The sequence below is a fragment of the Pipistrellus hanaki genome (assembly GCF_964339955.1).
Source record: "Pipistrellus hanaki genome assembly, chromosome: 7".
Lineage (NCBI taxonomy): Eukaryota > Metazoa > Chordata > Mammalia > Chiroptera > Vespertilionidae > Pipistrellus > Pipistrellus hanaki.
In genome coordinates, this window is record NC_140509.1 from 5598164 (window position 1) to 5609481 (window position 11318).

General features: G+C 64.1%; 1 protein-coding gene across 1 annotated transcript in view; it reads right to left on the reverse strand.

The window, feature by feature from the left end:
* SPDEF (SAM pointed domain containing ETS transcription factor) overlaps window positions 1-11059 on the reverse strand; it is a 29500-nt gene extending 18441 nt beyond the window's left edge. Inside the window, exon 1 of the mRNA XM_084890000.1 lies at window positions 10838-11059. Coding sequence (XP_084746126.1) covers window positions 10838-10889 — 52 coding nt within the window. The 5' untranslated portion in view covers window positions 10890-11059. The remainder of the gene's footprint in view (window positions 1-10837) is intronic.
* Window positions 11060-11318: the final 259 nt, after the last annotated feature.

The following is an 11318-nucleotide window of genomic DNA, read 5'->3' on the forward strand; positions in this document are numbered from 1 at the left end:
GAGGCAGGGGCTCCTGAGGGTGAAGGACCCAGGTCGCAGGGTCCCTGGTAGTGACAGCTTGCGAAGTGCACCTCCCAGTCCTCGCAGTCCCCCCTTCCCGGCCGCCAGCAGGAGAAAGCCGTGCAGGGCGCCCCGCACCTCCCCCCGGACTTACCCGTTAGCTGCCCGGTGCCCGAGTCGCCTGCTGCGGCAGCAGCCTCCGGGGCCAGGAGGAGGCGGGGGCAGCTGGGGCCGCGGCTGAGGCTCAGCCAGGCATCGGGGGAGCCAGCGGGACCAGGGGCCGGCAAGGCTGGGGACAGCGGTGACAGGTGGGCCGCTGGCAGCCCGGCCACCCTCCAAGGGTAGCCCTCTGAGGTCTCAGGGTGGTGAGCCCCCAGCTCCCCGCCCCAGGCCACCTGCTGGCACTGTGGTAAGACGCAGCCGGAGGGGGTACGGGGTAGAGGGATAGGGGGCGGCCTCGGGCTCTGGGCACGGGCTCTGGGTCTCCGGGGCAGTGTGGACGCAGCTGAGTGCAGGAATGTGCTGGGAGGAAGTCAGGCTGCCCTGGGATGAAGAGTTGGCCGGGCCTGATTTCCCATTATAAGTAATCCTTCCTTATTTACCTGAACAAATACACTCCCTGCTTACCTCAGACCACAGGCGGGCTCCCGGTTAACCCTTGCAGGTCTTCCTCTCCTCACTGGGGGATCTATACCCTGGCAGCCAGGGAACTCACTCATTCATTCATTCACACACTCACTCACATTTGTTCATTAGCTGATGCATAGCTACTGTACTCACACCAAGTGCGAGGCACAGGGTGCATATCCAGAGGAAGCACAAACAGGGACCAGCCGAGGTTGGGACAGACCAGCAAACAGCAGTGGAAATTCAGTGCCTCGGGGGAAGGCTGTGGGAGCCCTGAGGCAGGGAAATCAGGGAGGGCTTCCTGGAGAAAGTGTCAGCTCCCCAGGCCGGGGATGGAAGGAGCCTCAGAGAACACTGAGGGAAGGGATCCGAGGCTCATGGGCCAACCACCCTGCAGGCACAGGCTCGGCACACAGTGGTGCCAGAAAGGTAGCTTTCCCAAGCCCAGTGTGGAGCTCGGCCCCAGCAGCGTGCTCGCCCACAGCCCCTGAAGGGTGGGGGCAAGGAGGGAGGCTGCGTGCACACCCACGTCCACGCACCCACCGCCCAGGCCCTCCGGGGTCCCAGGAGGACCACCCATCGAGCTCCCAGCTTCCTCCTCGTCCCGCCAGGTGGCTGAGGATGTCTCCGAGGGCAGGGGGGGCTCCTCTCCCTCCGGGACACGTGGAAGGCCACGGAGCACCGGCCGCCCCCGGTCTGTCAGATGAGGGTTTTGTTGCTGTTTTCCAGTTTCAGGAGGACTTGTGTGACTGCCCACTCGTGAGTATTCCAGGGCCGCAGGGAGATCCCACGGCTTCAGAACCAGCCCTCACCCCAACCAACGCCGTGACTCCCCGACCTGCGGCTTCACTGCCCACCCCGAGAGGCACTCAGTGAGGGCGGCGCAGAGTCGCTCCGGAGGAGGTTGGGCAGGATGGGGTGCAGGAGGTGACACAGATTCTAAAGTGGCTGCCGCTGCCCGCCCGGCTCCCGGGTCAGAGGAAGACAGACCCCGCTTGCCCCAGCGGCCTCCTCTGCCCCGCACAGCAGCCCGGCTACGCCAAACTCACTCTGCCAGGGGCTCGCCAGCACTCTGACCCCGTGCTCAGGGAGCACTAACTCTGACCCGGCCCTCAGAAAGCACTCACTCTGACCCGGGGCTCAGTGAGCACTCACTCTGACCCGGCGCTCAGGGAGCACTCACTCTGACCCGGGGCTCAGCGAGCACTCACTCTGACCCGGGGCTCAGCGAGCACTCACTCTGACCCGGCGCTCAGGGAGCACTCACTCTGACCGGGCGCTCAGTGAGCACTCACTCTGACCCGGCGCTCAGTGAGCACTCACTCTGACCCGGCGCTCAGGGAGCACTCACTCTGACCCGGGGCTCAGTGAGCACTCACTCTGACCCGGCGCTCAGAGAGCACTCACTCTGACCTGGCGCTCAGAGAGCACTCACTATGACCCGGGGCTCAGTGAGCACTCACTCTGACCCGGGGCTCAGAGAGCACTCACTCTGACCCGGGGCTCAGTGAGCACTCACTCTGACCCGGGGCTCAGTGAGCACTCACTCTGACCTGGTGCTCAGAGAGCACTCACTCTGACCTGGTGCTCAGAGAGCACTCACTCTACCAGGGGCTAAGGGAGCACTCACTCTGACCCGGGGCTCAGAGAGCACTCACTCTGACCCGGTGCTCAGAGAGCACTCACTCTGACCCGGCGCTCAGGGAGCACTCACTCTACCAGGGGCTAAGGGAGCACTCACTCTGACCCGGGGCTCAGAGAGCACTCACTCTGACCTGGGGCTCAGTGAGCACTCACTCTGACCCGGGGCTCAGTGAGCACTCACTCTGACCTGGTGCTCAGAGAGCACTCACTCTACCAGGGGCTCAGTGAGCACTCACTCTACCAGGGGCTAAGGGAGCACTCACTCTGACCCGGGGCTCAGAGAGCACTCACTCTGACCCGGTGCTCAGGGAGCACTCACTCTGACCCGGCGCTCAGGGAGCACTCACTCTGACCCGGTGCTCAGTGAGCACTCACTCTGACCCGGGGCTCAGCGAGCACTCACTCTGACCCGGGGCTCAGCGAGCACTCACTCTGACCCCGCGCTCAGCGAGCACTCACTCTGACCCGGGGCTCAGAGAGCACTCACTCTGACCCGGGGCTCAGAGAGCACTCACTCTGACCCGGGGCTCAGTGAGCACTCACTCTGACCCGGGGCTCAGAGAGCACTCACTCTGACCCGGGGCTCAGCGAGCACTCACTCTGACCCCGCACTCAGCGAGCACTCACTCTGACCCGGTGCTCAGAGAGCACTCACTCTGACCCGGTGCTCAGCGAGCACTCACTCTGACCCCGCGCTCAGCGAGCACTCACTCTGACCCGGTGCTCAGAGAGCACTCACTCTGACCCCGCACTCAGCGAGCACTCACTCTGACCCCGCACTCAGCGAGCACTCACTCTGACCCCGCACTCAGCGAGCACTCACTCTGACCCGGTGCTCAGAGAGCACTCACTCTGACCCAGTGCTCAGTGAGCACTCACTCTGACCCGGTGCTCAGTGAGCACTCACTCTGCCAGGGGCTCAGGGAGCACTCACTCTGCCAGGGGCTAAGGGAGCACTCACTCTGACCCGGGGCTCAGAGAGCACTCACTCTGCCAGGGGCTAAGGGAGCACTCACTCTGCCAGGGGCTAAGGGAGCACTCACTCTGACCCGGCGCTCAGGGAGCACTCACTCTGACCCTGCGCTCAGGGAGCACTCACTCTGACCCCGCGCTCAGTGAGCACTCACTCTGCCAGGGGCTCAGAGAGCACTCACTCTGACCCGGTGCTCAGTGAGCACTCACTCTGCCAGGGGCTCAGTGAGCACTCACTCTGACCCCGCGCTCAGCGAGCACTCACTCTGCCAGGGGCTCAGTGAGCACTCACTCTGACCCGGCGCTCAGGGAGCACTCACTCTGCCAGGGGCTCAGTGAGCACTCACTCTGCCAGGGGCTCAGAGAGCACTCACTCTGCCAGGGGCTCAGTGAGCACTCACTCTGACCCGGTGCTCAGAGAGCACTCTGTGCTGGGACCAGTCAGTGCTCAGGAGTTGCTGTGACATCAGTCGTATCATAAACACTCCAACATGGGTAAGGACCACATGCTTGTTGAATGGGCCAGTTGTCAGAGGTGGTTTCCCCTAACGTACATTCTTATCTTCCCTCTGTATCAGGCCCCCCATTTCAGCTGGCAGTTAAGACTATCCCAGACTCCCCTGCGGCTGGATGTGGCTGTGATCAAGTAAAAGTGTCATGTGTCGATTTCTAGGAATTTTCTTTTTTAGGTTCTTCTTCTTTTTTTTTAATCCTCATCTGAGGATATTTTTCCATTGGTTTTTAGAAAGTGGAAGGGAGAGGGGAAGACAGAAACATTGATGTGAGAGAGACTCAGCCATTGGTTGCCTCCTGCATGAGCTCTGACCAGGGCCCTGGCTGGGGAGGAGCCTGCAACTGAGGTACATGCCCTTGCCCAGAATCGAACCTGGGACTCTGCGGTCTGCAGACTGATGCTCTAATCCACTGAGCCAGAATGGCTAGAGCTCTAGGAATCTCTCTTTATTTATTATTTTATTTTTATTTTTTTTAATTATTATTTTTTTATTTTATTATTTTATTGATTTTTCACAGAGAGGAAAGGAGAGGGACAGAGAGCTAGAAACATCGATGAGAGGGAATCATCGATCAGCTGCCTCCTGCACACACTCCACCGGGGATGTGCCCGCAACCAATGTACATGCCCTTGACCGGAATCGAACCCGGGACCTTCAGTCCGCAGGCCGACGCTCTATCCACTGAGCCAAACCGGTTTCGGCTAGGAATCTCTCTTTAAAGTAAACTGGCATGTGTCCTTTGACCCCTTTTCATTGTCCTTCCTTCATCTTGCTGCCTGGAATGCAGCTAAGATGGCCGGGCCTCCGGCTGCCATGCTGGACCGTGGGGAGCGGTGGGCGTGAAGGAGGACGGGTGGAGTGTCTAATTTTCCATCCAGATGATAAAACAGACCAACCCTGAAAGAAAAACTACCTGCCCAAGGTCAACAGCTGGCAAGCAGGTTCAATCTCAAATCTCCAGCTCCCTCGATCACCGTGCCTCTGGGGCCCCGTTACTGTGTCCTGCCCCGGGGTCAGGCCCCCGGTCCTGGCAGGGTCACTGGGTCCCCCAGACCCTGCCTCCGCCCACAGCTCCCGAGGCTCTGTCCCCCTCCTCCGGCCAGTGCCCACCGGCGAAATGTGCCCGCTGCTCTCCCCAACCAGCCCCACCCAGCTGTGTGGCAACGGCTGCCCGTCCCCCCCACACACACACACATTGGCCCTGGGGGCTCCATCCTGGGACTTTCTCCCGACTTACTGAGATCACATGTCTCTCTTGTGGAGGTTCAGGGCCTTATGAGTGAGCGGGGCTGCCTTCCCGGGGGCCTGCTGCGGCAGCCCCGGGCGGAGCACCGGGACGAGCCGGCCACTCGGTGGCGTGGGCACCTGGGAGGAGCAGGAGGTGATGGTGAGGACGCCCAGGGCTGGGAGCCAGGCCACGAGCTGGGACGGCCCTGGGCCTCTCCTACCTGTGGGTCCCCGTTTCGCAGACGTTAGCGTTCATGAAGCCAGTAGCCCACGATGCCTACCTTGGAGGGACCTGGGAGCCGTCTGTGCCCTCGGAGGCCAACAGGCTGTGACCTACTCAGGACAGAGTGTGCCTGGCACCCGCCCCCACGCTGGTGCAGGCCTGGCACGGAGCAGGTGCGCAATCAGTGCATGCCGGCCGGAGCACAGCCATGGGGCATGGCCCGCGGGTGCCCGGGGGCCGCTCCAGTTTATGGAAATGCCTCGTTGGGTGGCCCTGAGGACACAGCCCCCACCCACAGGCTCTCCTGGCTCCCGTGCCCGCCGTCCAGCTGCAGCTGGGCATCCCGAACAGAGGGCTCCAGCGGACCCCCCGGAATCCCGCCCTGCCGCCTGCCCGCCTCGCGTCAGGGGGTCCCCGGGGCCTTGCTCCTCGCCTGAGCTGAGAAGCCCGCCAGCCGCTCGGCGCTGGGCGTGCGGGCTTAGCCCCGGCGGCTCCGTCGCACGGCCGGGGCTGGGCTGGATTTGGACCCTGCCCTGCTGGGTGCCCTGGGGTCTGCCCTCGCCTCTCTGGCCTCAGGGTCTCCCAAGGGACCCCGAGGGCTGGATGGTCTCTGGGTCCCACCAACCAAGCTTCCTGCCCACGCTGCCACACGGCCCCATCTGGGTGACCACCCACCTCTCAGCAGGGAGCCCTCCCCCTCCCCCGAGGCTCCCACCTCGCACAGCCGGAGCCTGGGGCCGGGCAGCCATCCCTCTGTGCCCGGAGGGGGTCCCAGGCTCGTCCCTGCACACTCCCGCTGCGGCTCCTCAGAGGGCGGGAGAGGGGGCAGGAAAAAGGCCAGGACTCACGGAGAAGACAGGCTGCCCTCTGTCAAATGTCATTCACTCATCACCACCCGTGTGTGCAAGGTAGCAGGCAAGCGAGGTCAGCAAGGCGCACAAGGTCAGCAGAGTGAGAGTTTCCATCTCACGAAGGAGGTAAGGGCGGCCCACCGGGGCCTGAGACTCGCCGGCCATCACCCTAGTGAAGGCAGCACCGAGCTGTGCCCTGGCCCGGCCCTGCCTCCCACCAGCGCTCTCCACTCCGCGGGGCTGGTGGCCAGAGGGCCGGGTCGGGAGGGAAGCGTGGGTCAGCTGTGTTGGGTCTGATGCTGCTGGCTGCTCCAGGGTCTCTGTCCTCAACTTAGAGTCCTGGGAAGAAGAGAAACGCGGGAAGTAGAGCTCAGAATGGGGCATGGAGGTCTGTGAGGGCTGGGGCCACGGGAGGTGACTGAGGGGAGTCGGCTCCGGGGAGACGGCTCTGCAGAGGGGTCAGAGGGGTTGAGTCTTGCTCCAAAGTAGAAGAAACTCAATTCAGACGGTGGCTGAGCAGATGGGCTAGCTTTTCCTTTGTCCGAGGCCCAACTGTACCCCCACCCCATGCCAGGAGCCTCATCCATCAACCCTCATCGCTGACTCAACCTGGGATGCCATCGGAGGAGGCCTCACCCAGACGCCTCACCCCCCCCCCCCCCCCCCCCCCGGTTCCCTGTGCACCGAGCCAGGCAGCATTGGGCTCCACGCCCGGGCCCGGGGCTGGTCCTGAGGGCAGACAGCACCCACAGCACCCTCTCTGCCCCGCCCAGGCCTACGACGGTGGAGCCGGGTGGCACCCCTGCCTGGCCTCTGCCTGGGGAGTCCGATCCCTGCAGATCTGCGCTGCGGCCTGTGGAGAGCTGGGCCTGGGTGACGGATACGGCTGTGAGCCTCGCTGATTTACGTCCAGGGGTGCGGGTGGCCGTGGGGAGCAGCACCGCCGGGAGAAGGAGGGATCTGAGCAGAAGCATGAAGGCGGAGGCGTGAGCCCTGCGTTTGGCTGTGAGCACCCGGGTAGCGTGGAGCCTGAGCAAAGGCCCTGAGGCTGCGGGGCCTGGTGTCAGGACCCAGAGGCTGAGGAGTTGGGTGAGCTGGAGCAGAGCGGGGAGGGGAGGAGGATGGGGGGCGGCGGACTGCGGGGCCTCCTGCCCAGCACCTCCTCAGCAGCACTCTCCGGGTGCCACATGCCACGCGCCACGCCGATGACCTCAGAGAGGAGCTCACCTGCTGCCCACAGCCCTTTCGGCAGCGCCCTGTGCTTCGTGTCCCCGATGAACTCAGTCGGACACTGAGGCGGCCTTCGGCAGGGGCAGTCTGCCTTTCCGTTAGCCCGGCCTGGCTCCTGGCTCGGAGCTGGACCCGAGGCCAAGCCCTGCTCCAGCCTGGCAGGCCCCCTCCTGCAGGGGTGAGGCTCCTGAGCGCCAGGTGCCCCTGCCTGGCTGCCGTGGGGGGCGGAGGGGAGGCTGCGTCACTGCCCCCAGCTCCCGGCCACGGAGCCGGCAGGGCCTTCCAAGCCGCAGGCCCGATAAGAGCACAATTGGAACCTGTTCTGCCGCGGGGGCTGGGCCTGGCCCGGGCAGGGGAGCCGCTGGCAGGGCCGCCCGCTATCAGCAGCCGGCCCACCTCTTCCCCATCAGCCCCTTTGAGACCTGCCCGCCTTATCAGGGGGAGAGCCGGGGAGCCGCTGTGCCTTTGTGTCCAGCTGTGCAGGGTGGCCTTCCGGCCCGGCCTCTGCCCAGAGGCGGCCACGGGGGCGTGCGGCTCTGGGACACTGAGGGCGCCCCTCCTCTCACACACACCCGTGGCCGGCCTGCCCAGGTGCTCCCCCTCCCCTGCCCTCACCCCACACCCTGCATTGAGCCTGCGGCCACCCCCCCCCTTCCCCCCTGCTCCCAATCCCTTCCTGCAGACTCTCCGCCGCTTACCTCCTCAGAGCAGCCTCCAACCCCTTCGCTCAGAACCCAGGCCTGTTCCACGCTGACCTCACAGTCACACCTTCAGCAAATGTTTATGGAGCAGCTACTACAGGCCAGGCCCGGGCACAGCGTGAGCAGCACAGACCGACCTCGACCCCCCGTGGAGCGCAGAGCCCGATAAACAGCCACAACGGCAGGCAGAGCGTGTCAGAGCTGACAACCGCAGCCACGGGCAGCACGCAGAGGGATGTGGGTGGAAAGTGAGAGTGAGGGTCCCAGGAGCCTGCTCCAAGGAGACACTGGAATCAAGGCCTGAAGGACCCATGGCTCTCCCTCTGTGGGGTCAGGGTCACGGACACAGAAGGGAGAGCCAAGAGGAGGCTGGAGATGGACCAGTCCACAAGCTTCCTGAGGCTCAGAGAGGGCAGTGAGGTGCCCAAGGTCACACAGCACCATGGCAGCAGAGCAGATGGAGCAGGAAGGAGAGCCCAGCCAGGACCCTCCCCCTATTCCTGCTGCCCCAGCCAGGGCCCTGCAGTGAGCGGCCTGCCAGGGAGGAGGCAGCTGGGGGGGTGGAGTCCTGGGGTGGGATGGGCAGATCCTGGGCCCAACTCTGGTCAGAGGAGCTCTGAGGAGACAGGTGAGAAAGGGGTGCTGAGGGCGCTTCTGCTGGTGGCTGCTGGGTGGCAGCCCCTTGGGGTGGGACTATGAGGGTGTGTCCGTCAGGTCCCTGAGGTGCTAGGGAGGAGCCCTGGGTCTGGAGTTCAAATCCCATTCTCCCCACGTGCTAGCGAGGGCTCAGGGTCCACGGGGGGGGAGCTAGCCAGGGCTCGGGGTCCGAGGAGGGGGAGCTGGCGAGGGCTCAGGGTCCACGGAGGGGGAGCTAGCCAGGGCTCGGGGTCCGAGGAGGGGGAGCTGGCGAGGGCTCAGGGTCCACGGAGGGGGAGTTAGCCAGGGCTCAGGGTCCGAGGAGGGGGAGCTGGCGAGGGCTCGGGTCCGCAGCTCGGGTCCGTGGGCGTGAGGCTGCGATGGGGAGGCCCTGCACGTCCTCGGCAGCGTCAATGCAATGTGGAGGGGAGCGACCTCTTTCCCACACTCGTGGGTCTTGCCCTGCGTGGGGAGGGGTTGCTCTTGAGAATCTGCCAAACCCTATGGGCCCCTGCCTCAGTGCACACCCCACACACGATGCCAGGGCTCACAGACCCTGAACCCCCACTGAAGCCCCGATTAAGAGCCCCTGTCTTGAAAGGTGGGTATGTGTGGGCAGGACGGCCAGCGCCCCCTCCGGCTCCCAGCAGACACCTGCACGCTGGGTCCTCCCATCTGCGGCCCATTCTGCTCCAGCTCCAGCGGCTCAGCCCGGGAGCTGCTGGGAGGCGCCCCTCCCGACATTCCCTCCCCCCCCAACCCTCCCCCCCCCTCCCGCACTCCCTGAGCACCAGCGAGCTCCGTGCCCGCAGGCTTTCCACACGCCCTCCTGCTTCATCTTCGGGACTGCACCCCGTTCTCAGGCCCAGCGCCCGTCACAGCAGCTCCGGGTGCCGGCCCTGGGCGGGAGCCCTCGGGGACCAGGCCGCTGGCTGGCCAGGTCTCCTTGGGCTCCAGTGCAGCGCCCAGCAAATAGCTGTGCATGGAATCGAGGATGGGCAGGTGCACGGACCAAGGAACCAGCGGAGGGGTGGGCGGTTGGATGGGATTTGTTGGGGTTGAGGGTACCAGCTGGGAGGAGGGCGGGGCTGGGCTGAGGCAGCCTGGGAATGCCCCCGGGAGGTCAGAGGTGCCAGGCTGGGCTCCCTGCTGCCAGTTCCCAGGAAAGATGTCATTGTCTGGGACAACAATGGCCACAGGCGTGTGGCCGGGAGGGGTGACTGATCTGGGGAAGGCCGCTCCCACCCTGCCCTGCGGCACCCCCTCCCCGAAGCGACTGAAGGCCTGCCACCTGGGCGGCTGCAGGAGAGGCGGGCACCCAGACCGTCTGCTCCGGCCCTGGGGTGAGGACACAGTCCCACCTGCTGGCTTGTGACCCAGGAGGGGCTGAGACATGGCCTGCTGTGCCCAGACCCGGCCGCCTGAGAGGACAGGGGCCGCCTGAGGGCCAGCCGAGGCCGCTGCCACCACCTCCTCTGTTGTCTTCACCTCCGGCAGCGCCCCCCAGCTCAGCCAAGTCCGAGGGGCTTCTCTGAGGGTCCTCGCTCCCGATGGAGGGGCCAGGCCTGCCTCTGAGGGTCCCTCCCCAATGGGAGGTGTGGGCAGCCTGGCCCAGCTACCCATCCTGGGCCACCACGGGCAGCCCTCCTCTCCCCCTCCCTCCAGCCCTTCTTCTGTCCCTCCTGCACCCCAGGGCTGCCCCTTCCTTTGGCTGCCATTCTGGAGGAGGGGAAACGGGGGGTGGGGGAGGGGAGGAACAGCAGCTGGGAGTGGTCCCTCCTCGGGGTGCAGATTATGAAAGTGGGAGAGGGTGTGTGTGAACCCCACGGACCTCCACTCCCCAGAGCTACGGGTCTCAGAGCTAGCGGGGCTGACAGCTGAACTCGTCTCATTATCCATCGCACAGGGAGGGGCAGGCCGGAGAGGGGAGCTCCATATAACTGAGCTCCTGGCGTGCTTTCTGTGGTTCGAGGCACTTTTCCATGCGCTTTACACACGTGAACTGCTGAGTCCCCCAGCAGCCCCGTGAGGCAGGGGCACTAGTGTAATCTCTGTTGCACACGTGAAGAGACGGAGGCACAGGGAGGCTGAGGGAGCTCCTGAGGTCACACAGCTGTGAGTGGCTGAGCTGCTCTGAGGTCTGTGAGGCAGGCAGCCTGGCTCCAGGGCCCGGAGCACAGTCCCAGGCTGTGCTGCCTCTTGTGTGCTTACCAAGTAGGAGTCTTGGTCTCTCCTTGGCTTCTGCCTGCGGTGTGGCTTCCATTCAGTCTCTCCTGGTCTCTGTGCCTTTGTATTAATAAATATAATAATAATGTCACTATTTGCATTTATCTAACCCTTCCTATGTCATAAGCACTGTAAACAAGTGTCTTTTGGACAACAACATTTCTACAGAATGTCATTTAATTCTCATAATAACCCTATGGTGCATTCATTGATAGATGAGGAAACAGGCCCAAAGAGGTTTACTGACTTGCTCAGGGACACACAGCTGGTAAAAAAGCTCTGCTCGTGACTGTCCTGCCTGCACATGGAGGACACGGGGTCGCCGTCAGTCTGTCCAGGGAGATCATTCTGTCCTGCCCCTCCTTCCACCTTTGCATACCTCTTGTTCCGTGTGCCTTCACTCAGCAGCCTGGTGGCTCCCAGGATCTGCCCCACCCCCTGCGGTGACCCTTGCCCCCTCTGCCAC